The following is a 25,651-nucleotide window of genomic DNA, read 5'->3' as shown; positions in this document are numbered from 1 at the left end:
TGCGCAGTCGTGAGACGTGGCTCCCAAACAAAATTGGTGTCCTTTTTTCCCCACAAATAGAGCTTTCTTTTGTTGGTATTCGATCACCTCCTGCAGTTTTTATTTTTTGTGCTATAAACAAAAAATAGCAACTTTGAAAAAGAAACAATATTTTTTACTTTCTGCTATAATAAATATCTCCAAAAATGTTTTTAAAAAACAAATTTCTTCCTCAGTTTAGGCCAATAAATATTCTTCTACATATTTTTGGTAAAAAAAAAAAATCGCACTAAGCATATATTGATTGGTTTGCGCAAAAGTTATAGCATTTACAAACTATGGGAAAGATTTATGGCATTTTTATTATAATTTTTTTTTTTTTTACTAGTAATGGCGGTGATCTGTGATTTTTTTTTTTTTTTTTAGTGGTACTGCGACATTGTGGAGGACAGATCGGACACTTTTGACACATTTTTGGGACCATTGACATTTATACAGCGATCACTACTATAAAAATGCATTGATTACTGTGTAAATGTCACTGGTAGGGAAGGGGTTAACACTAGGGGGCGATCAATGGGGTTAAATGGTGTTCCTTAGGTGTGTTCTAACTGTGAGGGGATAGGACTGACTGGAGGAGACATATCATTGTTCCTACTTGGTAGGAACAAACGATATGTCTCTTCTCTCCTGACAGAACAGGGATTTGTGTGTGTACACACACAAATCCCTGTTCCTGCTCTCGTACACAGGATCGCTTGTGGCCGGCCACGTGCATCGGGTTCCCCGCCGTGCAGCGCACGCCTGCTATCGCCCTTAAAGGTACAGACGTACCCATACAGTGATTCACGGGAACGAACCACTTTGCCGCCGTATAAAGGCATGAGCTGGTCGGCAAGTGATGAGGCTCCGTTTACATATATGCGAATTGAATGCATTTTGAACTGTTTTTGATTTGCATAACATGTGAAGCGCAGCCTTTTCTATAGGCCTGGTTCACATATAGTGTATGCAGCGTAGGAGCACCACAAATTGAAAAAGAGTCCTGTGCGTTTTCTGAGCACTGCGGTGCAATTGAGATGCAAATTATAGACTCATTGCCTTCTATGGGATGCATCTGAATCGCACATCTAATCCGTTTTAAACACTAATTCGACCTGAAAAAAAAAAAAAGCGTGGGGGTCCCCCCCAATCCATACCAGGCCCTTTTGGGTCTGGTACAGATTTTAAGGGGAATCCTACGCCAAAATTACAAAAAAAAACAACAAAAAACAGCATGGGTCCCCCCCCCCAAATCAGTCTGGTATGGATTTTAAGGGGAACCACCATGCCAAAATAAAAAAAAATGATGTGGGGTCCCCACAAAATCTATATCTGTCCCTTATTGGGGCATGCAGGCCAGGAAAGGAAGGGGGGGACACGACAGGCGAGCGAGCGTTGACCCCCCCACAAGCCCTCCTTTAGCCCCCCTATATGAATGAGTAGGAGATACATTGTCCCCCTACTCATTTACCAAAAAAAAAAGTCCCTCGGTGTATCGTTCTTGTCAAACCAACCTATTAACCTCCTATGAGGAGGTGAGCTGCCATCTAGATAAAGGAAGGCCCGTAGACGTGGTGTATCTAGATTTTGCATTAGATACAGTTCCTCATAAACGTTTACTGTATGAAGTCCGTTGGCATGGACCATACATGGATTAAAAACTATCTACAGGGGCGAGTCCAGAGGGTGGTGATAAATGAGGAGTACTCGGAATGGTCCAGTGCGGAATGTGGGGTCCCCCAGGGTTCTGTGCTGGGACCAATCCTATTTAATTTATTCATAAACGACCTGGAGGATGGGGTAAACAGCTCAATCTCTGTATTTGGGGACGATACTAAGCTAAGCAGGGCAATCATTTCTCCGCAGGGTGTGGAAACCTTGCAAGAAGATCTGAACAAATGAATATGATGGGCAACTACATGGAAAATGAGGTTTAGGCTACCTTCACACTGGGGCGCTTTACAGGAGCTATAGCTGGAGCGGTGCGCTTGCGGAGCATTAAAAAAAAGTCCTGCAAGCAGCATCTTTGCAGCGCTTTAGGAGTAGTGTATACACCACTCCTAAAGCGCGATTTGCGGGTGCTTTTAACTAGGGCTGAAACAACTAATCGATTATGAAATTAATCGATTACTATTTTCATAATCGATTAATCGGCCAGTAACATAATGGAGTTAAAAAAACTAAAACGAGCCCTTTATAGTACAAAAAGAGCAAATAATCGCTACTGTAGATGTTACTTTCACAGTTCTACAGTAAAAAAAAATGAAGCCCTCACAGTAGTGATTTTTTTTTTTTTTTTTTTACTATAAAGGGTTAATTTTAGTTTTTTTAACCCCATTATATTACTAAACGTCTTAGACCTGGTTCACATCTATGTGTTTTTTGGTGCTTTTTTTTGCAGAAGCGCACTGCAGTTCATTAACATGGTTTCCCATTGGACACGTTCACATCTATGCTTTTTTCAGCCGCTGCGTATTTGGAAAGGGTCAGGGACTTTTTTTAACGCAAAAACAGTGCTTTTTTGGTTCAATATACTTCAGTGGAGAAGCTGCAGAAAAGCATTTAATTCATTTTTGCAGCAATTTGTGTTTTTTAATCTGCCCAACAATAAACTGGCAAAAAAAAATGCAAAAACGCAAATCACCGCAAAATTACGTGTGCAAAAATCAAAACACACAGCAAAAAGCACTGCAGAAACAGATCAAAAGCAAACTGCCTAGGTGTGTAGCGAGCCTTATTCTGGCCACACGGATCAATTTTCAGACGAGAATATTCCGATGAAAAATCTTTGTACATTCGCTGAATGAAAGAATGTTGTTTGAAATTTTCACTTGGTTTTTAACATTCTGTTTTTAAAATGAATGTAATTTCTGAACGAAAACCACATCCACTGTCTGAAAATTCCTTTGACCAAAAAGTTTTCTATTTCCAAATTTTCCCGTCACTGTGGTTGAAAATGAACGTCGACTTGACCCCACTAATGATTAGAAAATCGAACGAACGCTCTTAAAATGAAATTTTTTTTTCTTGAAGGAAGACATTTGATCTCTGAGTCTGATAATATTTATCAGATTCACCCTTTAATAATATGTACAGTATATCTCTTCTCCAATAGTATATACAGTATATCTCTCCTCTAATAATATGTACAGTATATCTCTCCTCTAATAGTATGTACAGTATATCTCTCCTCTAATAGTATGTACAGTATATCTCTCCTCTAATAGTATGTACAGTATATATCTCTCCTCTAATAGTATGTACAGTATATCTCTTCTGTCTGTTATTCTCAGAGTGGATTAGATATTTTGCTCCCTAACCATATAGTTGGTTGTTTATATTTACCGCTGCATAGAGATATTTAAGAATAAATTGCCTTTTTTTTAAAACTTTACATATTAACTAAATTATACGCCACACTTTTTTTTTTTTTTTTTTTTAAGGTTATTAATCGATTAATCGAAACAACAATTGGCCAACGAATCGATTATGAAAATAATCAGTGTCCCCCTGACAGTTAGAAACACCTCCCTAGGGAATACTTAACCCCTTGATCGCCCCCCAGTGTTAACCCCTTCCCTACCAGTACCATTTATACAGTGATCAGTGCATTTTTATAGCACTGGTCACCAAAAAGTATCACTTAGGGTCAGATTTGCCCCCCCCCCACAATCCTGCTAAAAATCGTTGATCCCCGCCATTACTAGTAAAAACAATTAAAAAAAAAAATAGAGTCCCTAAATCTTTCCCCTATTTTGTAAAAGCTATAACTTTTGCGCAAACCAATCAATATACGCTTATTGCGATTTTTTTTTTTTTTTTAAACCAAAAATATGTAGCAGAATACATATTGGCCTAAATTGATGAAGAAATTTTTTTTTTTTTTATACATATTTTTTTTGGATATGTAATATAGCAGAAAGTTAAAAAATATTGTTTTTTTTTTTTTTTTTTCAAAATTGTCTGCCTCTTTTGTTTATAGTGAAAAAATAAAACCCGCAGAGGTGATCAAATACCAACAAAAGAAAGCGCTAAAAAAAGACATTAATTTTGTTTGAGTACAACGTAGCATGACAGTGCAATTGTCAGTTAAAGCAACACAGTGCCGTATTGCAAAAAATTAAGGGGGTAAATTCTTACAGGGCTGAAGTGGTTAAAAAAAACACAATATATAACCAACCGTTTACATATGTGGGCGTGATCTACGTATGTGTTCATCACTGCGCGTGAGCACAGGGGGATGGGGCGCTTTGAATTTGAATTTTTTTTATTTTTACGTTGTCCCTTTAAATTTTGTAAACATCCCTTGCGATAGCAATACAGCATGACGGGTCCTCTTTATGGAGAGATCCTGAAGTCTATAAGACCCCAAACCTCTCCTCTACCTTTTAAAAGCAAAAGATTAAAAAAAAAAAAAAGTTGATCTTTTGCTTGTACATGTTTACGTGCCAAAGGTATCGGAAGTGGCGTCATAATGTCACTCTGGTCCTCCGAGGCAATAGAGATCCATCCATATAGGCCATCTTGCGTGCACTCATCTCTATTGCAAGCCATCAGTGGCGCCAGATGGATCCTGGGATTCCCCGATCGGTCAGGTAAGCCCAGGAAACTTCTAAAAGTGACCCAGTGGCAAATTCGCCACTCAGACCACTCTATCTTGTAGAACAGGGATATGCAATTAGCGGACGTCCAGCTGTTGCAGAACTACAAGTCCCATGAGGCAAAGCAAGACTCTGACAGCCACAAGCATGACACCCAGAGGCAGAGGCATGATGGGACTTGTAGTTTTGCAACAGCTGGAGGTCCGCTAATTGCATGTCCCTGTTGTAGAGAATCGCTGGCTGAAAAAAAACAAAAATGTACCGGGGCTATGGCATATTGCTGCAGCCATAACCCCAGGATTCAACTTGCCGACTGGGATGTTCTTTGTCCATGGCCCAGTCGGCAATTGTATGAGCAGGCTGGTTGTACAGAAGCTGATCTACCGATCAACTTCTGTACAACCATCCTGTTGGAAAATGTATGCACAGTCAGCATCGCAGGCTATAGCCGGCAGCGCTGATTAGTATATTCTGACAGCAGGGAAACTGCCCCACTGTCTGAACACAGTAGCTCAGTGGGAGTAATTCCCCCCCATCCACCTTAATTGTGATTTGAAAAAAGGACTAATATATGGGCTACCTTACCACTTACAGGGGGTCCCCGGGTTACGAACAAGATAGGGACTTTAGGTTTGTTCTTAAGTTGAATCTGTTTGTAAGTCGGAACAGGTAAATTTTTTAAGTGTAGCTCGAGCCAAAAAATCTATTTTTAAGTTTTGTAGATAGCATAGGGAAGGGTTATCACCCCTGTAACATTTGTTTTGCTGTCTGTGCCCCTGTTCAGAAGATTTCACCTCACTTTCTGTCCCAATGACAATTGGATTTTGAAAATTTGGGGTTATTAGGGAAATAAGGATAGGTGATAAAGCATCAGTGGAGACACCTTTTTCCAATATTAACTCTTACAGGAGTGAATTTCCCTTCCTAGGGGTAGATTTCCTCTCACTTCCTGTTGTGTCCCTCCGTTTGTAAGTAGGAGTCGTTTGTAAGTCGGATGTTTGTAAGTAGGGGACCCCCTGTACTTCACAGCAAGTGACAGGACATTTCACTTCAAACCAAAGCCCAACTCAAAAAAGAAGAAAGCCTCAGTGTAACCCATAATTTTTTTTTTTTAATTAAAAGCATAAATTGCACTCACATCAGCTTCACCAATCCCAGGAAAGAGAGAGTGTCCATGAATGAGCTACTGGCTTCTGTTACCTTTCCCCACAGTACGGCTGTGTTTACACTGAATAGAATTGCTCTATGCTTCCGTTTTTCAGCCAAGCGTTTCTGTAAGGCCCCCGTCCACCTCAATCCCCTTTGCTGTAATCTGCTTATCTGAGAACCAAATCTTCAAGTTTACCACGCTTCACTGGTGCCAAGGCCAATCTGCATATCCTTGTAAGCTCTATATATACAGTGGGGACGGAAAGTATTCAGACCCCCTTAAATTTTTTCATTCTTTGCTATATTGCAGCCATTTGCTAAAATCATTTAAGTTCATTTTTTTCCCCTCATTATTGTACACACAGCACCCCATATTAACAGAAAAACACAGGATTGTTGACATTTTTTGCAGATTTGTTAAAAAAGAAAAACTGAAATCTCACATGGTCCTAAGTATTCAGACCCTTTGCTGTGACACTCATATATTTAATTCAGGTGCTGTCCATGTATTCTGATCTTCCTTGAGATGGCTGTACACCTTCATTTGAGTTCAGCTGTGTTTGGTTATACTGATTTGACTTGATTAGGAATGCCACACACCTGTCTATATAAGACCTTACAGCTCACAGTGCATGTCAGAGCAAATGAGAATCATGAGGTCAAAGGAACTGCCTGAAGAGCTCAGAGACAGAATTGTGGCAAGGCACAGATCTGGCCAAGGTTACAAATAAATTCTGCTGCACTTAAGGTTCCTAAGAGCACAGTGGCCTCCATAATCCTTAAATGGAAGATGTTTGGGATGACCAGAACCCTTTCTAGAGCTGGCCGTCCGGCCAAACTGAGCTATCGGGGGAGAACAGCCTTGGTGAGAGAGGTAAAAAAGAACCCAAAGATCACTGTGGCTGAGCTCCAGAGATGGTGTCGGGAGATGGGAGAAAGTTGTAGAAAGTCAACCATCACTGCAGCCCTCCACCTGTCGGGGCCTTATGGCAGTGTGGCCCGACAGAAGCCTCTCCTCAGTGCAAGACACATGAAAGCCTGCATGGAGTTTGCTAAAAAAACACCTGAAGGACTCCAAGATGGTGATAAATAAGATTCTCTGGTCTGATGAGACCAAGATTGAACTTTTTGGCCTTAATTCTAAGCGGTATGTGTGGAGAAAACCAGGCACTGCTCATCACCTGTGCAATACAGTCCCAACAGTGACGCATGGTGGTGGCAGCATCATGCTGTGGGGGTGTTTTTCAGCTGCAGGGACAGGAGGACTGGTTGCATTTGAGGGAAAGATGAATGCGGCCAAGTACAGGGATATCCTGGACGAAAACCTCCAGACTGCTCAGGACCTCAGACTAGGCCGAAGGTTTACCTTCCAACAAGACAATGACCCTAAGCACACAGCTAAAATAAAGAAGGAGTGGCTTCACAACAACTCTGTGACTGTTCTTGAATGGCCCAGCCAGAGCCCTGACTTAAACCCAATTGAGCATCTCTGGAGAGACCTAAAAATGGCTGTCCACCAACGTTTACCATCCAACCTGAGATAACTGGAGTACCAGGTGTGTTTAAATTTTGGTGTTATTGCTCTCACTCATATTGGTTACTGGAAGTTCAACATGGCACCTCATGGCAAATAACTCTCTGAGGATCTGAAAAAAAGAATTGTTGCTCTACATAAAGATGTCCTAGGCCAGTGATGGCGAACCTTGGCACCCCAGATGTTTTGGAACTACATTTCCCATGATGCTCATGCACTCTGCCGTGAAGTTGAGCATCATGGGACATGTAGTTCCAAAACATCTGGGGTTCCAAGGTTTGCCATCATGGGCCTAGGCTGTAAGAAGATTGCCAAGACCCCGAAACTGAGCTGCAGCATGGTGGCCAAGATGATCCAGCGGTTTAACAGGACAGGTTCCACACAGAACAGGCTTCACCATGGTCGACCAAAGAAGTTGATTGCACACGCTCATTGCTGTTGTCTAGAGCAGTGTTTCTCAACTCCAGTCCTCAAGGCACCCCAACAGGTCATGTTTCCAGGCTTTCCATTATTTTGCACAGGTGATTTGATCAGTTTCACTGCCTTAGTAATTACCACAGCTGGTTCATTTGAGGGAAATCCTGAAAACATGACCTGTTGGGGCGCCTTGAGGACTGCAGTTGAGAAACACTGGTCTAGAGCTGCACAATTAATCGTTAAACAATCGTGATCTCGATTCACCCCCTCTGACATCTCTCCTGCTGAGTTTGCCATTCTTTCATATAAACAAGTGCAGAGATTATCTACTCACTCAGCTGTCAAAAGAAAGCATCCAGGCAGTCTGCCAAGTTTATAACTTGAAACATTTTAACTAAGCTTCCTTCTTAGATCAAAGGGATAGAACTTCTGTGTAAATAAATAATCTGGGCAGTCTGCCAAGTTTTCAACAACCTGTAAATGCAGGAACTTTAACCACTTAAAGTCTAAATCTTTTTCTGACACTTCTTTCTTAAGTTAAAATCATTATTTTTTGCTAGAAAATTACTTGGAACCCCCAAACATTATATATATTTTAGCAGAGACCCTAGGCTAATAAAATGGCAATTGCTGCAATATTTTTATATTGCACTGTATTTGCTCAGTGGTCTTTCAAATGCAATTTTTTGGGGAAAAAATACACTTCAACAAATAAAAAAAAAAAAAACGAAACAGTAAAGTTAGCCCAATTTTTTTTGTTTTAATGTGAAAGATGATGTTACACCGCGAGAATCGTGATCTATCTTCTAAGCAAAAAAATCGTGATTCTCATTTTAGCCAGAATCGTGCAGCTCTACTGTTGTCCCAGAAGGAAGCTTCTTCTAAAGATGATGCACAAGAAAGCCCGCAAACAGTTTGCTGAAGACAAGCAGTCTAAGGACATGGATTACTGGAACCATGTCCTGTGGTCTGATGAGACCAAGATAAACTTATTTGGTTCAGAAGGTGTTAAGCGTGTGTGGCAGAAACCAGGTAAGAAGTACAAAGACAAGTGTATAAAAAGGAAATTCAGTCCGGATGCCCACACTCCATCAAAGATTTCTTTATTAGTTAAAATCCATACAGCATAAGATGAAATCGCTTGCTAACATGTTTCACAATTGTAACTACTGGTGCTTATGCATAGCTAATTTTTTAACCACTTCAGCCCCGGAAGATTAGGCTGCTCAATGACCAGAGCACTTTTTACACTTTCTCACTCTGCTGCTTTAACTGGTAATTGCGCGGTCATAAAATGTTGTACTCAAACCAAATTTGCGTCCTTTTTTTCCCACAAATAGAACTTTCTTTTGATGGTATGTGATTGTCTCTGCGATTTTATTTTATTTATTTATTTATTTTTTACATATAAACGGAAAAAGACTGAAAATTTTGAGAAAAAAATGATATTTTCTACTTTTTGTTATAAGAAAATTTCAACAAACTAAATTTTAGTCATACATTTAGGCCAAAATGTATTCAGCCACATGTCTTTGGTAAAAAAAATGTCCATAAGCGTATATTTATTGGTTTGCGCAAAAGTTATAGCGTCTACAAACAAGGGTACATTTTCTGGAATTTACGCAGCTTTTAGTTTATGGCTGCCTATCTCATTTATTGAGGTGCTAAAATGGCAGGGCAGTATAATCCCCCCCCCCCCCCCCAATGACCCCATTTTGGAAAGTAGACACCCCAAGGAAATTGCTGAGAGGCATGTTGAGCCTATTGAATATTTAAAAAAAAAAAGTTGTCACTAAATGATATTTTGCTCACACATGCCATGGTTATATGTGGAATTACACCCCAAAATACATTCTGCTGCTTCTCCTGAGTACGGGGATACCACATGTGTGAGACTTTTTTTGGAGCCTAGCCATGTACAGGACCCCGAAAACCAAGCACCGCCTTCAGGATTTCTAAGGGCGTAGATTTCACTCTTCACTACCTATCATAGTTTCGAAGGCCATAAAATGCCAAGATGGCACAAACCCCCCCAAAAGATCCCCTTTTGCAAAGTAGACACCCCAAGCTATTTACTGAGAATAAAAATCAAGTGATGTAAAATCCACCTGAATTCTGGGTTGGCCAGTGAATTGGGGAAGTACGGGTGCTGCAGAAGTGGTGGGCTCCCAATTCGGATTGGCAAATGCAGCAGGAAGGGCACTATGGGCTCGACGGGCCTGTGTTTGTCTTCTTCTTGGTGGCTGTGGGACACTACTTGTGCTAGCCACCTCACCAGTTTGAACTGCACTTATGAGACTCACCACGTGTTACTGCAGTGCTGAATGTACGACCAGGATGTACTAGGCCGCTGGTGCTTGCCAGTTCACCAGAAGGATGAGCGGCACCAGTACTGGCTCTCTGCTCCATACGGGAGCCCTGCGGTTCTTGCACCTCAACGACAGCAGAAGATCGGGGTCAGGTACTAGCTAACCTGACCTTGGCCTGGACCATTACTTTGTTGTCGGAGCTATCTGTCAGGGTGTCACTGCTGTCTACAGGTTCGTATTCTGAGCCTGAATCTGACAGATGGGTGACTTCCTCTTCACTATCTGTCATGCTCAGAAACGTGTAGGCCTCTTCACTACTGTACCTTCGATTTGACATTTTGGTCTCTAAATTTACTGGTACAGTAGTGAGACTCACAGGAAAAAGATCTCACAACTGCTTCAAATGCTACAAAAAAAACTGTTAGCGTTTGCAGGGATCAGGCCTGACTCTTCGAATGCTGCAGTTAAGTTTTTAGTGTTTTTGTAAGTGACAGTGATTGATTGATACTGCACTTGGGTGGGCTGGGCTGGGCGGAGGGGCTAAACGCAGGTGCTAGCAGGTATCTGGGCTGATTCCCAAAAATGCAGTTTTAGCGGGACCCTAAACTGCTGGGGACGCTAGTATAGATCAGATAACGATCTATTCGGTGTATATATATATATATATATATATATATATAATCTGACGCTGCCTGGGGTGACGCAGACCCTAACTGATATGACCCGCCGGGTGATCAAGGGGTTAAACCTTGGTTAGGGGGGACTCCCTAGACCTATCTGGGCCTACCACTAAGTACCCTAACACTGATTTTTGTCACTAACGACACCAGTACAGTGAGCAAAAAAAAAAATATGAACACTGCACTGGGTGACACAGTGACAGGGGGTGAAGGGGTTAACTGGGGGGGGGGGATCGGGGAGTGACAAGTGTACCTACGTGTACTGGTGTCAGTGTAGTGTTGATGCACTTACTCTCTTACTCTGAGATGTCTTCTCTCCTCTCTCTGGAACGAAAAGGATTCCACGAGGAGAGATGACATCACTTCCCCTGTCTGTGTACACTTATACAGGCAGGGGAAGGATTTCATTCACCAGGACCGATCACCAGGTCCAGGCTAGAGATCATTGGCCTGGGCCTGGAGACTGATCGGTTTTGAAGCGAATCCAATCCTTGTGGCCGCCTAGGGGGCGCACGCTCGACGTATAGCTAAGACGCTTCGCCCAGCCGGGCCAACCTGCTGCAGTATAACTGCGGCGGCTGGTCCGGAACTGGTTAAACAAATGACAATGATTTATTTACACATGCCAGTACAAATTAACAAAATAGATTATTATTACAAAGACAAGTGTGTCTTGCCTACAGTCAAGCATGGTGGTGGGAGTGTCATGGTCTGGAGATGCATGAGTGCTGCCGGCACTGGGGAGCTACAGTTCATTGAGGGAACCATGAATGCCAACATGTACTGTGACATACTGAAGCAGATCATGATCCCCTCCCTTCAGAGACTGGGCCGCAGGGCAGTATTCCAACATAACGACCCCAGACACACCTCCAAGATGACCACTGCCTTGCTAAAGAAGCTGAGGGTAAAGGTCAAGGACTGGCCAAGCATGTCTCCAGACCTAAACCCTATTGAGTATCTGTGGGGCATCCTCAAATGGAAGGTGGAGGAGAGCAAGGTCCACCAGCTCCGTGATGTCGTCATGGAGGAGTGGAAGAGGACTCCAGTGGCAACCTGTGAAGCTCTGGTGAACTCCATGCCCAAGGGGTTAAGCAGTGTTGGAAAATAATGGTGGCCACACAAAATATTGACACTTTGGGCCCAATTTAGACAATTTCATTTAGGGGTGTACTCACTTTTGTTGCCAGCACTTTAGACATTAATGGCTGTGTGTTGAGTTATTTTGAGGGGACAGCAAATGTACACTGTTATACAAGCTGTACACTCTCACTACTTTACATTGTAGCAAAGTGTCATTTCTTCAGTGTTGTCACATGAAAAGATATAATAAAATATTTACAAAAATGTGAGGGGTGTACTCACTTTTGTGAGATACTGTATATATCCAAAGGCTGTATAAATGTGTAGAAAGGAAACACATGACAGTGTGAGTACCCTGGATAGAACAGATAAAAACATATCTTAATAAATATAAATGATGGAAATGGTTTGATTAGGGAATATCACTAGTTATAACCTTTCCAATGGAATGCCTTGTTACACCAGCAGCTGCTGAAACACTCTCTGGCTTGTTAGGCAGCAGAAGGAAAGATGTGAGCTAGAGCTGCACGATTAAGGCCCCTTTCACACTGGGGTGGTAGGGGGCGTCGGCGGTAAAACAGCGCTATTTATAGCGCTGCTTTACCGCAGTATTCGGCCACTAGCGGTGCGGTTTTAACCCCCCGCTGGCGGCCGAAAAAGGGTTAAAACTGCTCGTATAGCGCGGCCATTGTTTTCAATGGGCAGGAGAGGTGAATACATCGCTCCTTCACCGCTCCAAAGATGCGGCTGGCAGGAGTTTTTTTTCTTCTCCTGCCAGCGCACCGCTTCAGTGTGAAAGCCCTCGGGCTTTCACACTGAACAAACAGCAGCGGCTGTTTTGGGTCGGTTTGCAGGCGCTATTTTTAGCGCAATAACGCCTGCAAACCGCCCCAGTGTGAAAGGGGTCTAATTGTCAAGAATCGTTATCGCAATTTTTTCCCCTTTGCGATCTTGACAAAAGTGTTTCACGATTCTCTCTGCTCTTCTTCTGAAGCCACACCCATCAAAAGAAAGGAAGGAAAAAACGGCAGTCTGCCAAGAATCACAACATTCTTTAGCAGTGGAACTTGAAAGTGAAAATATAAACATTGTAATTTGTCAAAGGAATAGACTTTGTTTGTAAATAAGGAAGTTTAACCACTTAAACACTAAACCTTTTTCTGACATTTGTTGGTTTCATGTTAAAATCATTTTTTTTTTTTTTGCTAGAAAACTACTTAGAACCCCCAAACATACAAATCCTACAGCAGGGTTATGCAATTAGCGGACCTCCAGCTGTTGCAGAACTACAAGTCCCATGAGGCATAGCAAGACTTACAGCCACAAGCATGACACTCAGAGGCAGAGGCATGATGGGAGTTGTAGTTTTGCAACAGCTGGAGGTCCGCTAATTGCATATTCCTTCCCTAGAGAATAAAATGGTGGTTGTTGCAATATTTTATGTCACACTGTATTTGCACAGCGGTCTTTCAAATGCAATTTTTTTGGTAAAAATTACTTTAATGAATTAAAAAAAAACCCAAAAAACTAACCAGTAAAGTTAGCTCAATTTTTTTGTATAACATGAAAGATTTTACGTCGCGAGAATCGTGATCTTTTTATTCTAAGCAAAAAAATTGTGATTCTCATTTTGGCCAGAATCGTGCAGCTCTAATGTGAGCAAGAATGGAGACTTCTGAAGTGGACGCTGCAGGAACCATGGAGCAACTACTAAAATGTCCCCAATGGGTGATGTAAAGATAAATACCAATAACTTATAATAACCTGAAAGAACATCTTTGGGATGAATTAGAGCGGAGACTGTGACCAAGGCCTTCTCGTCCACATCAGTGCCTGACCCCACAAATGTGCTTCTGGAAGAATGGTCAAACATTCCCATAGACACACTCCTAAACCTTGTGGACAGCCTTCCCAGAAGAGTTGAAGCTGTTATAGCTGCAAAGGGTGAGCCAACTCAATATTGAACCCTCTGGTCTAATGTTGGAAAAAGATATGATGGCTTTTCTGATGGGATTCCGCTCAAGCTTGCCTTGCATACACACGGTCACACAAAAGTTCGCTGAACTTTTGACCATAAAGAATGCGGTGACGTACAACACTACGATGAGCCGAGAAAATGAAGTTCAATGCTTCCAAGCATGCGTCGAATTGTTTTCTGAGCATGTGTAGGAATTCTGCGCGTCGGAATTGCTACAGGTGATCGCATTTTTGGATAGGAACTTTTTCCGAACGAAAAATTGAGAACATGCTCTCAATCTTTTGCTGGCTGGAATTCGGCCAGCAAAAGTCTGATGGAGCATACACACGGTCGCATTTTCCGACCAAACGCTCTCATCGGTTGTTTGCTGGCCTGAATTTACGATCGTGTGTACACGGCATTAGACTGGGATGCCATTAAAGTTTATGTCCGTGTAAAGACAGGTGTCCCAATACTTATGGTAATTGTGTGTGTAGTGACTGATTTTGACCATCAGATGTCACCAGATTTCAATGATACTAAAACATAGCTGAGAGTGGAGATAACTTAGTAAAAGTGTTACCAACTCTTGTAGATTAGAAATAAAATTGTACAGCAAGGTCCTCATTGAGACAGTCTAGAGACCAGCAATTCATATTGAAGATCCGGGATATTTCATGTGCACACATAAGTTTAAAGCCTGATAAATTACTACTCCATTGTAATATTAATAAATAAATATATATAACATATTTTTTTTTTTACTAGTAATGTTCACAGTATTCCCCTACTGCCCTCTCCCATGGAGCCACTAAGCTACGTGACATGAAGTGTGTACTCCAGGACTGGACTGTGAAATACAGATGGTCTGTTCTGTGTACTGGCCTGGTTCTAAGCCTTGCTTTGGTTCCCTCATCATGCTTGGTCATCATTACCGGTCTCTCCCAAGCTTATTTGAAGGGACCAGTACCTCTCCCCTTACTCTGATGAAGGGGAATGTCAGCTACTCACTTCACCAAGGACACAACTTTGATCCCCTCCTATCCTCCCTTCATTAGCCACTGGGGACATTTTTGTAATTTCTCACTCCATGGTTCCTGCATTGTCTATTTCGGAAGTCTCCATCCTTGCTCACATCTTCCTCTCTGCTGCCCTGGGTATCAGGAAAATGTAACTCTTGTATGCATGCAAAATGCAAACATTCTTTAACCACTTCCGGACCGCTCACTGTATATATACGTCATTTTTTAAAAGATGGATATCTCGGTAACGGCAGCAGCTGCTGCCACAACCGAGGTATCCATCTTTAGGGCCGGCGGTTCTGTACACGATAATGGTGGTCTCTGCGGCGGGTTCGCCGCGAGATCACCGTTATCGGCAGCGGGAGAGGTGCCACCCTCCGCCGCTTACCGGAGCCGTCGGTAGCGGCGGAGGCGATCGGGTCCTTTCCCTTCCTCAGTATGGAGACGAGTGAGGCTAAGATGGCCCCCACCCGTCTCCATACCATAGGACGGCCGGAGCGACGTCATTACGTCAGCTCCGCCCATGTCTCTTAAAGGCACAATTTTTTTTGTGTCATTTTTTTAAACGACTTTTTTTTTTTTTTTTTTTGCATTTTAGTCTGAATATGAGATCTGAGGACTTTTTGACCCCAGATCTCATATTTAAGAGGACCTGTCATGCTTTTTTCTATTACAAGGGATGTTTACATTCTTTGTAATAGGAATAAAAGTGATCCAATTTTTTTTTTTTTTTTTTTTTTTTTTAAAACAGTGAAAAAATAAATAAAATAAAGTAAAATAAATAATAAAAAAAAAAAAAATTTTTTAAAGCGCCCTGTCCCGACGAGCTCGCGCGCAGAAGCGAACGCATACGTGAGTAGCGCCCGCATATTAAAACGGTGGTCAAACCACACATGTGAGGTATCGCCGCGACCGGTAGAGTGAGAGCAATAATTCTAGCCCTAGACCTCCTCTGTAACGCAAAACATGCATTCTGTAGAATTTTTTAAACGTCGCCTATGGAGATTTTTAAGGGTAAAAGTTTGACGCCATTCCACGAGCAGGCGCAATTATGAAGCGTGACATGTTGGGTATCAATTTACTTGGCGTAACATTATATTTCACAATATTAAAAAAAAATTGGGCTAACTTTACTGTTGTCTTATTTTTTTCATCAAAAAAGTGAATTTTTTCCAAAAAAAGTGCGCTTAGAAGACCGCTGCGCAAATACGGTGCAAAAAAAAGTATTGCAATGACCGCTATTTTATTCTCTAGGGTGTTAGAAAAAAAACAATATATAATGTTTGGGGGTTCTAAGTAATTTTCTAGCAAAAAAGACTGTTTTAAACTTGTAAACACCTAAAATCCAAAACGAGGCTGGTCTTAAAGTGGTTAATATCTGTAAGTCATGCTATGCATTGTGGGGTGCTGCATTGGAAAAAATTGTGCGTGTCCCTTTTTGGCTGCTCTGTGGTCCTTCTGCAGCCCTTTCAAAATTGATGGGCTACCTTAATGCAATAATGTGAGTTCCTTAAGGCAGAGCAGTCCCAAAGTTTGAATGGCCTGTACAGTTTACGTTTACTTTAAGGGTCTATTTAAATTCAGGTTTTGCTATAAATTTGTGATTTACCACTTGCTACAGAATGCATGCTAACGCATGACTGGTTATGCCTTGCAACTCATTTAGAATGGCACCCCAAAAAGATTGTACAGTAGCTGTCAACACACCTGTAGCACAGTGCACCACAAAACATTTAGGCCCCTTTCACACGGGACGGATCCGTGGTGATCCGCCCCGTGTTTATCCGCTGCTCAGCGGGGATCGCTCCGCTTTCCCCAGCTGAGCAGGCAGATGACAGGGCGGGACCCGCACACTGTGCAGGGACCGCCCTGTCAGATCTCCGCTCTCCCCTATGGGGGATCGGAGGAACACGGACCGTCTGTCCGTGTTCATCCGATCCGCTCTGCAGACGGATAGAAAAATAGGATTTTCTTCCGTCCGCAGAATCGGACGAGAGCGGAGGCGGACAACATCGGGTGTCAGCGGATGTACATCCGCTGACACCCGCTATCCCATAGGGATGCATGTATGTCCGTATTTCATCCAAAAACGGATGGATGAAATACGGACATACGGTCCGCACGTGTGAAAGGGGCCTTACTAGTTTTGTTTCAAAATACTTCTTGTTTTAATCTTGTATAATCAGAATGATTGGAATAGGTGTGTTGATGCTCACTCCCCTCCAGCTTCATTGTATTACCTACAATGTTCTGGAACTGCACACTGTTTTGTTTTACTAAATTTCTCAATAAAATTTCTTGGATATCAAAAAAATATGAAATAAGTTCTTGATAGTGCACATTTACTTATATGGACCCTTTTTAAAATATGAGGTGCGGTTTTTATTTTGTAGAACAGATTTGGCAGTTGACAAAATGAAAAAGAAGAAAAAAAGAGAACTAACAGAAGAACAGAAGCAAGAGATCAAAGATGCATTTGATCTGTTTGATACAGACAAAGACAAAGCAATAGATTATCATGAATTAAAGGTAAGATTTTAACAATAGGTGAATTTTAATATTTAACCTAAACCCTTGTGATAATCCCTTTCCCAAAGTAATACTTAATTGGGGTGATGCATGGACACTTGTCTTTACACGCACATGAACTTTAATGACATCCCAGTCTTAGTTCGTAGGGCTTAATATTGAGTTGGCCCACCCTTTCCATCTATAACAGCTTCAACTCTTCTGGAAAGGCTGTCCACAAGGTTTAGGAGTGTGTCTATGGGAATGTTTGACCATTCTTCCAGAAGAGCATTTGGGAGGTCAGGCACTGATGTGGACGAGAAGGCCTGGCTTGCAGTCTCTGCTCTAATTCATCCCAAAGGTGTTCTATCGGGTTGAGGTTAGGACTCTGTGCAGGCCAGTCTAGTTCCTCAACTCCAAACTTACTCATCCATGTATTTATGGACCTTGCTTTGTTCACTGGTCCAAATCATTTGGTGGAGGGAGGACTATGGTGTGGGGTTGTTTTTCAGGGGTTGGGTTAGGCCCCTTAGTTCCAATGAAGGGAACTCCTTGAGGCATCAGCATACCAAGACATTTTGGACAATTTCATGCTCCCAACTTTGTGGGAACAGTTTAGGGGTGGCCCCTTCCTTTTCCAATATGACTGCATATCAGTGCACAAAGCAAGGTCCATAAAGACATGGATGAGCGAATTTGGGGTGGAGGAACTTGACTGGTCTGCACAGAGTCCTGAGTTCAACCTGATAGAACACCTATGGGATGAATTAGAGTGGGGACTACAAGCCAGGCCTTCTCATCCACAACAGTGCCTGACCTCACAAATGTGTTTCTAGAAGAATGGTCAAACATTCCCATAGACACACTCCTAAACCTTGTGGGCAGCCTTCCCAGAAGAGTTGAAGCTGTTATAGCTGCAAAAGGTGGACCAACTCAATATTGAGCCCTACGGACTAAGACACACACACACTTTTGTCACACTTAAATGATTCAGATCATCAAACAAATATTATTACACAAAGATAACCTGAGTAATACAAAATGCAGTTTTTAAATCATGGTTTCCTTTATTAAGGCAAAAAAGCTATCCAAACCTGCCTGGCTTTATGTGAAAAAGTGATTGCCCCCTAAACCTAATAAATGGTTGTGCCACCCAATCAAGCGTTTGCGATAACTGCCAATAAGTCATTTTGGCCCACTCTTCTTTGCAGAATTGTTTTGATTCAGCCACATTGGAGGGTTTTCCAGCATGAATGGCCTGTGTAAGGTCATGATACAGCATCTCTTTACCGCCGATGCCCCGCACTGTCAGTGTGAAAGTGCCCTTATTGTTGAATCATGAACACTGATCTTACCTGAGGCAAGTGAGGCCTGCAGTTCTTTAGATGTTGTTCTGGGTTCTTTTTTGACCTCCTGGATGAGTCGTCATCATGCTCTTGAAGTAATTTTTGAAGGCAGCCACTCCTGGGAAGGTTCACCACTGTTCCAAGTTTTCTCAATTTGTGGATAATGGCTCTCCCCGTGGTTCACTGGCATCCCAAAGCCTTAGAGATGGCTTTGTAATCCTTTCCAGACTGATACATGTCAATGACTTTGTCTGTTCTTGAAATTCGTTAGATCACGGCATGATGTGTTGCTTTTTGAGCTCTTTTAGCATGCTTCACTTTGTCAGACAGCTTCTATTTAAGGGATTATTTGATTCAACAGGTCTGGCAGTAATCAGGCTTGGGTGTGGCAAGTGAAATTTAACTCCGCTTTCCAAAAAATTGTAGTTAATCACAGTTCATTCATGATTCAGCATTGGAGGGGGTAATTACTTTTTCACATAGGGCCAGGCAGGTTTGAACAGCTTTTTTTCCCTCAATAAATGAAATCATAATTTAAAAACTGCATCTTGGATATACTCGGGTTTTTTTTTTGTGTAATATTAAAATTTTTTGATGATCTAGATCATTTAAGTGTGAGAAATCAGGAAGGGGCAAATACTTTTTCACAGCAATATATTTGGAGGGATAGGTAAAGCCAAAACTCTTTTTGGATATAGTAGAGAAGAGTCAAAACCCCTGTGAGGTATTTTTTGCAACCTGTGTCCTGCCAGAGAGATTTTCCCTCACTTTTGTCTTGGACACTCATCAGGAAGTGAGAAGAACTCTCCCCAAAGTGAGGGGAATTTACATCTTGTCCAATAAGCAAATCACTGATACAAAGTGATCCAAGTAATATAGTGATAGGAGTATCCAAAACGTGATGCAAAACAATCAAAACATAGACTGAGCGTCAGTGTGAATTTAAAGGCAGCAGAACGTGCTTTAACTTGCTGATATGCAGTTCACCACCAGAGAATCGAAAGGCTTACCAGGGAGATTTAACTCAAAAAGGTATGCACCTAATAAGTCAATCAGGCTTGTGGTGTAACACACCCAGGGGAAACTGCCTCGACAGACACAACGTCCAGTTAGAAGATAAACTCCAACAGTGGACCTCAATGGGATAGGTTTTTTACAGGAAACTGGACAGATGGTTTCTTCAGTATGGTGTATTTACAAAAAAAAAGGAAGAAGAAAGAAGGCACATAGTGTAATTCCGTTTTGAAACCAAAAAAAATATTTATTATAAAAAAGGAAATACACTCACATTTTAGTAAATAAAAAGCGCTTGTGATAAAAAGTGGCTTCAGCAGAGCAATCTGACACGTTTCGTCTCATAAGACATCATCTGGGAGTTTATCTTCTAACTGGAGGTCGTGTCTGTCGAGGTAGCTTCCCCTGGGTGTGTTACACCACAAGCTTGATTGACTTATTAGGTGTATACCTGTTTGAGTTCAATCTCTCAGGTAAGCCTTTCGATTTTCTGGTGGTGGACCACATATCAGCAAGTTTAAGCACGTTCTGCTGCCTTTAAATTCACACTGACTCTCAGTCTACTTTTTGATTGTTTTGCATCTCGTTTTGGATACCCCTATCACTATATTACTTGGATCACCTTCACTGTCTGTTTCTTGTATCAGCATTTTGCTTATTGGACATTGCTTTTGGACAATATTTATATGTTTGTATCATTTGCACATTGTTATTATCACACTTTGTTCATCATTGTTTGTTTAAGGGTTTATAATTCACGTTATTGTGATTTTTATATTTTTATATACACTCTTTAATCTCTGTTTATTCGAATATATAGAAGGAGCACCAGACCAATAAATAATTATAATTATTGATCATGTGTTAAAAGACAGCCAACATGTTTCGGGGATCAAAGGAACTCCCCCCTTTATCAGGGCTTCAGTTAACAGTGAGTACCTTGAGAGGTCTCAAAATCAGGCTTTTCTGTTTCAATCTTTGCAGGGAAGCTGATTGCTGGATTAGGATTATTGGCCAGCAGTATCTGCATCAGCAGTCAAAGTAAGACATTTTCTTATTTTGACTGCTAAGTCTGACTTAATGTTTCAGGGACAGTTCAGGAACGAGCATGCTGTAAATGAGTGTGGTAAAAGTTAAAGCTATTTCTCCATTTCTATACATGTTCTGGTTCAATGACTAAAGACAGCATTGAAGTCCAAGCATTAGAATCACAGGGAGATAGCATTCAGAAAGGAGAGTTCAGTAATGGCAGCCTTGATTACTTTCTAATGACAGTGTCCCTAATATAGAAAACGTCTCAGCCTCTCTTGCCTGCTAACCTCTTTCTCCAACCCCATGGGGGGTGGTGAGGGTTGTTGGTGATTATTCTTTCTCCAAAGGATCTTACTACCCTTTATTCTGACAATTGTCCCCAGTTTGATTCTTCTGTTGCTTTCCTCTGGGCACTCCACTGACCCTTCAGCTGCCCACCTTTCCTCTTACCTAGTTAGAGGGGAGTTTTCTGCCACCCTGTCTGATTTCACAGGCAGAATACTGGTCCTTTTGGAGTTTGTAGATCACAAATAAGTCCCAGAATTGTTCTCCCACTTTGCTGTTCCGGCTGATGCACTGCCTGAGGAGACGGTTGACGAGGAAGATCTCCCCTCCAATTCTGAAGAACCGGATCAAGATGAGACACCTTTAGCTTGCTGTTGCTACCCTTAATTAAGTAGGACCCACATGTTTAGCATTAGAGCAGCCAGACGTAGCTGGTTGCAGGTCTGTATGGAGGATTCTATCCTCATGTGATGCTCAGGACAAGGTTGTTGTCTTTACTGTTGTAAAATATGGGGACAGGGTGCAGAGTAGGAAATGTGCAGGAGCTGGGCCAAATGCAGCATGCATATCGCACTGTGCTGAATGGTGGGAGTGGCTAAATAGCTTTTACACTGGATGTGGTTTAAAGGGGCTATGGCTAAATAAAAAGACTACATTGCTCTGGGTCAAGAGTGATCATAGGTGGAAAGAGTTGATGTTGATAGGTGTCAGGCAGGTGAAGCCAGATGAGCACACTATGGTGGTAGATGATGGTAATTGGGCATGGTATAGCATGGGAGATGGACAGAGCAGGTGGGTACAGTAGATGGTGGTAAGCGTTCAGGGAAGGTGATGGCTGGTAGGCATAGTAGGTGGTGGTGGGAGGCCACAGTAGATGATCGATTTGTAAAAGTAGGTATTAGCACATGGGTACATTATATGATGGCAGGTAGTGGTGATAGGAAGGAACAGTAGATGGTGCATAGATAGGTGGGCAAAGTAGATGGCACATGGACACAGTTGATAGTACTAGATGGGCACTGCATAATTTACTTTGGCTTGGAAGTGGATGCCATGATGCAAGGTTTTCTTATTATGGAGGGGGATTTGAAAGTCCCATCATTCACCAGATTGTACCGACTCCAGACTGGCATGATGCACCAGTTATAGAGGTCAGGTGTTGCTCTGCTCCCAGTGTGTCTCTCCCATTGGACACCGGGGGGCTCCAGGACTATGGGCAAGTATCCCCCCACCCCCCACCCCCTTGCTCCTACAGGGAAGGAGGGAGAGTGTCGGGTGTGGAGGGGAAAGGGGGATGCACACAGGTTTCCAACCCCTGTCCCCATCAAGTCTTCTGGCTTGCCCCCTCCAGCTTGGTAAATGACATCATCTATTGGAGCGAAGTTAAGTTATGTATCGACCCTCCACCCCGTCTCTCACCCAATCCCCTCCCTTGTGTTGTGTATGGATACAGATGTCGATGATGGCAGTCAGGATAGGATTGTCGCTTGGTCTGGCTGGCCTAGAGCTTTTACCTGTGGCCTTATGCTACTGCGTGAATTCCACAGGTAAAAGCTCTAGGTTTGGCGGATACAGTTTTCCAAATTGCCAGGATGAGCCTTCTCCCTATCCATATGCAGAGGATGCTAGGGCTCAAATGTTGGTCAGTGAATCTCTTTTGCAAGACGCGTGACTAGGAAAAGGTCGTCCCTCTCAGGTTTTGAGCTCCAGGCCTAAGACCTCTTTCACACTGAGGCAGTTTTCAGACATTTTTAGTGCCTGAGATAGCCTCCAAAAAGCGCCTGAAAACTGCCTTCCATTCTGTGCAGTGTGCTTTCACACTGGGGCGGTGCTCTTGTGGGACGTTAGTAAAAGTCCTGCAAACAGCATCTTTGGGGCGGGTTGGGAGTGCTGTATTTAGCGTTCCCAAAACGCCCTTGCCCATTGCACTGAATGGGCAGCACTTCCAAAGCGCCTTGAAAGCGCCGCAAAGCTGGACTTTTTACTTACCTCTGACTCTTTTTACTTACCGCTAGTGTCTGAAAAGCGCAGCAAAAACGTGTGGCACTTTATCGCTAACGGCATGGCGCTGCAGTATGAAAGGGATATAAGTCTGGAACACACTTATGTTGGAAGACTTCCCAATGAAGAGGCGCTCCCACTTATTACAGTAGCGGGATGTCTGTCGGCCTTCTGCTCCCAAGAAATCCCAAGAAAGTTTTGTGTACATAGTGTCATTTCCAAAATGCAATTTGGAAATTCGGATTCCACCATTTCCACTCTGCAGTCTCACATGCTGTGGGATACCTGGATGATTACCAGTTAAATGACCAGGCCTCATTAAGTCTGTAAGGCACTTATCAGTGGATAATGAAGACTTTGCAGGGTTTCAGCTCATAGATCTTCAACTGCTACTACTCAACTATTCCCACTAGTACATTACAGGACATGTGTCTCTCTTCTCTGTTCTTTATAATCTCCCTATTGCTTGCTACAAAACTGAAGCATGCTGGGAGTAGGAGGGGTTATGTAGGGTATGTTCTGCAGATATTTTTTGCCAGTGTCCAGTCATCTAAAGGTAGCTGCATATAACTCTCTGGTTATAGACTAAAGATCCTTTGCCCTGTACTGTGCTCCAAGAAATTGATTTCTTAATTGTATAGTACAGGACACAGGCTCTTTTAAATCTTGACCATGGGTTATATGCTGGCACTTTCAGGTGAAGACACTGGCAAACAAAGTTGTTAGCACAGCTCATGTTACCCCTCCAGCTTCTAGCAATTCTCTTTTTTTTATTTTGCTAGTTTCCTTGGATGATGGGTGACCTCTGTCTAGAGCAGGTTTCTGGTTTATGATTCCAATTTATATTGGAATATTGAAGACTTAGTTTGGATCTTTACATGAAGAAATTCCCATCTCCCCCTTGCTGCATCAATGCCACTGTGGCAGTAGGATTGCAGCTTTCAGATTGATTGCTTCTTGGCGGTGTTTTGGGAAACTGTACCTGGAAGACATGGAGCTGTTCTGTAATATTGCCTCTGGCACTGGACTCTGTGCTTATCCTTGGTACAGCAGTACAACATGGTGTAGTTGGCTGAAGAGCCCTATACAGGTCCAGGGAAGTGGGGTTCCAAATCATGGTAGTTTCATTTTTCTAAAAGCCCTCTCCTGAATTGGATGAAGCAGGGAGATTCCACATAGTGGTCTTTCCCCTGGGAGGGTGCCTGTACCTTGGTGTGGTATGCGTGGGATGTTGCCCCTTCCCCTGTGGGGTCCCTCCTAGCCCTCTCACACCCATTTCCCTCACCCATCCAGCCTTGGGCACAGGGGGGTGGGTGGGCAGCAGGAGTACCTTAGGTTCGCAAGCAGACTTTTAGGTTGTTTGTTGCAGCCATGGCCTCTTGAGTGCCAATTTAAATGGTCTTGTTGCAGCATAACACTCGACACATTTTTAGAGCAAGTCCTGAGATACATTTTGGCACATAGTGGTCCCTTCTGTGTGCATAGTCCTATTCTCTGTAGGATGTGCACTGCCCTGCCCCTGACACTGAAAAACTGCAGACAGGCATACTAGCGCTCCAGCCTCTACTCTGCTTCAGTTTGTGGCTGAGGCATGAGCCTTCACCGAGCTATCCAGCAGCCTCAGTCACAGGGTCACAGGATTGCTGCACCCTTCCTGCTCTACATTAACAGTTTCTGAAATGTTTATTGGGGATCCCCACACTCTCATGGCAGATGCTGGACAGAAAGGAAATGGAATGAAGGGACAGACTAGCACACAGTAGGCACAGGGCCAGGATGAGGTTATTCAGGGTTCCTCTCAAAACCCTGCGTGTGGGTCTCAGAACCTTATCCTCCACACCCTAAAATCTTCCCTTATCTCCTCTGGTACTTCCTATTCCTCCTTGTTATAATTAGAAAATAAATTTAAGCCTCTGTGGCAGACCTAATGGGGAAAGTCTTTGCTCCCTAAAGCCCGCAGGACACATAAGGCATAAGCGGCACCAGTCAGCGTCCCCTGCTGAGCCATTATTCAACTTGTTCATTATGGCAGCCTTGCTTTCCGTGGAAATTGGAACACCTCCTGGGAGGATCAGCAGTCATTCTCGATCTCTCCTAAGCTAAAAGAAACTATTAAGGTTTTGGCAGATGAAGTGCGCTCCTGTTAGAACCATTTCCACCTGTTAGTCTACGTTCACCAGTATGGCATCTCTTTTCAAAACTTTTAGAGGTTAGAGGCCCTCCATAAAGCCTATTTTTTCTTTACCTTTCTGCTGTGTGAAAATATTTTTCCTGTAGTTGCTTCAGCAGGACTTTTTACAGCTTGAGCCTGCAGTAATTACAGGGAACTTCTCAGCTCTCCTGTCACACCACTCTTGCAGCCCCCAGGCAGCCAACTTTCATAAGCCATGCCCAGTAGAAGAGCAGCAGTCTGGCACTTTTCTTTGCCTTTTTGTGCCCTCGCTGATTGGATGTATTGCTGTGTTTATTTGTCACTGACCTTGAATGGGGTCTCAGCTGTTGGAACACTTACCTAGTTACATAGTTAGTAAGGTTGAATAAAGACACCAGTCCATCAAGTTCAACCTGAGCGAGTGTGGGTGCATGTCTACAATTACCCCTATTTTTATTTAAGGTACCCATATAGCGCTGTCAATTTTACGCAGCGCTCCACATACTTGGTATGTGCATGTTTGTTCTGGCTCAACTTACT

General features: G+C 42.7%; 1 protein-coding gene across 2 annotated transcripts in view; it reads left to right on the top strand.

Annotated features, from left to right (window-relative positions):
* CETN3 (centrin 3) overlaps nucleotides 1–25,651 on the top strand; it is a 49,687-nt gene that overhangs the window by 1,686 nt on the left and 22,350 nt on the right. The window contains exons 1-2 of one of the 2 annotated variants that reach the window (XM_073624492.1): nucleotides 13,519–13,738; nucleotides 17,167–17,302. In XM_073624492.1, the coding sequence (XP_073480593.1) occupies nucleotides 17,189–17,302 (114 nt within the window). In that variant the 5' untranslated portion in view covers nucleotides 13,519–13,738; nucleotides 17,167–17,188. Of the gene's footprint in view, nucleotides 1–13,518; nucleotides 13,739–17,166; nucleotides 17,303–25,651 lie in introns of those variants that run through there. The other variant, XM_073624491.1, reaches the window with a different exon arrangement.

Source organism: Aquarana catesbeiana, linkage group LG01 (genome assembly GCF_042186555.1).
Source record: "Aquarana catesbeiana isolate 2022-GZ linkage group LG01, ASM4218655v1, whole genome shotgun sequence".
NCBI classification, from domain to species: domain Eukaryota; kingdom Metazoa; phylum Chordata; class Amphibia; order Anura; family Ranidae; genus Aquarana; species Aquarana catesbeiana.
This window is presented reverse-complemented; position numbering and strand designations above follow the sequence as displayed.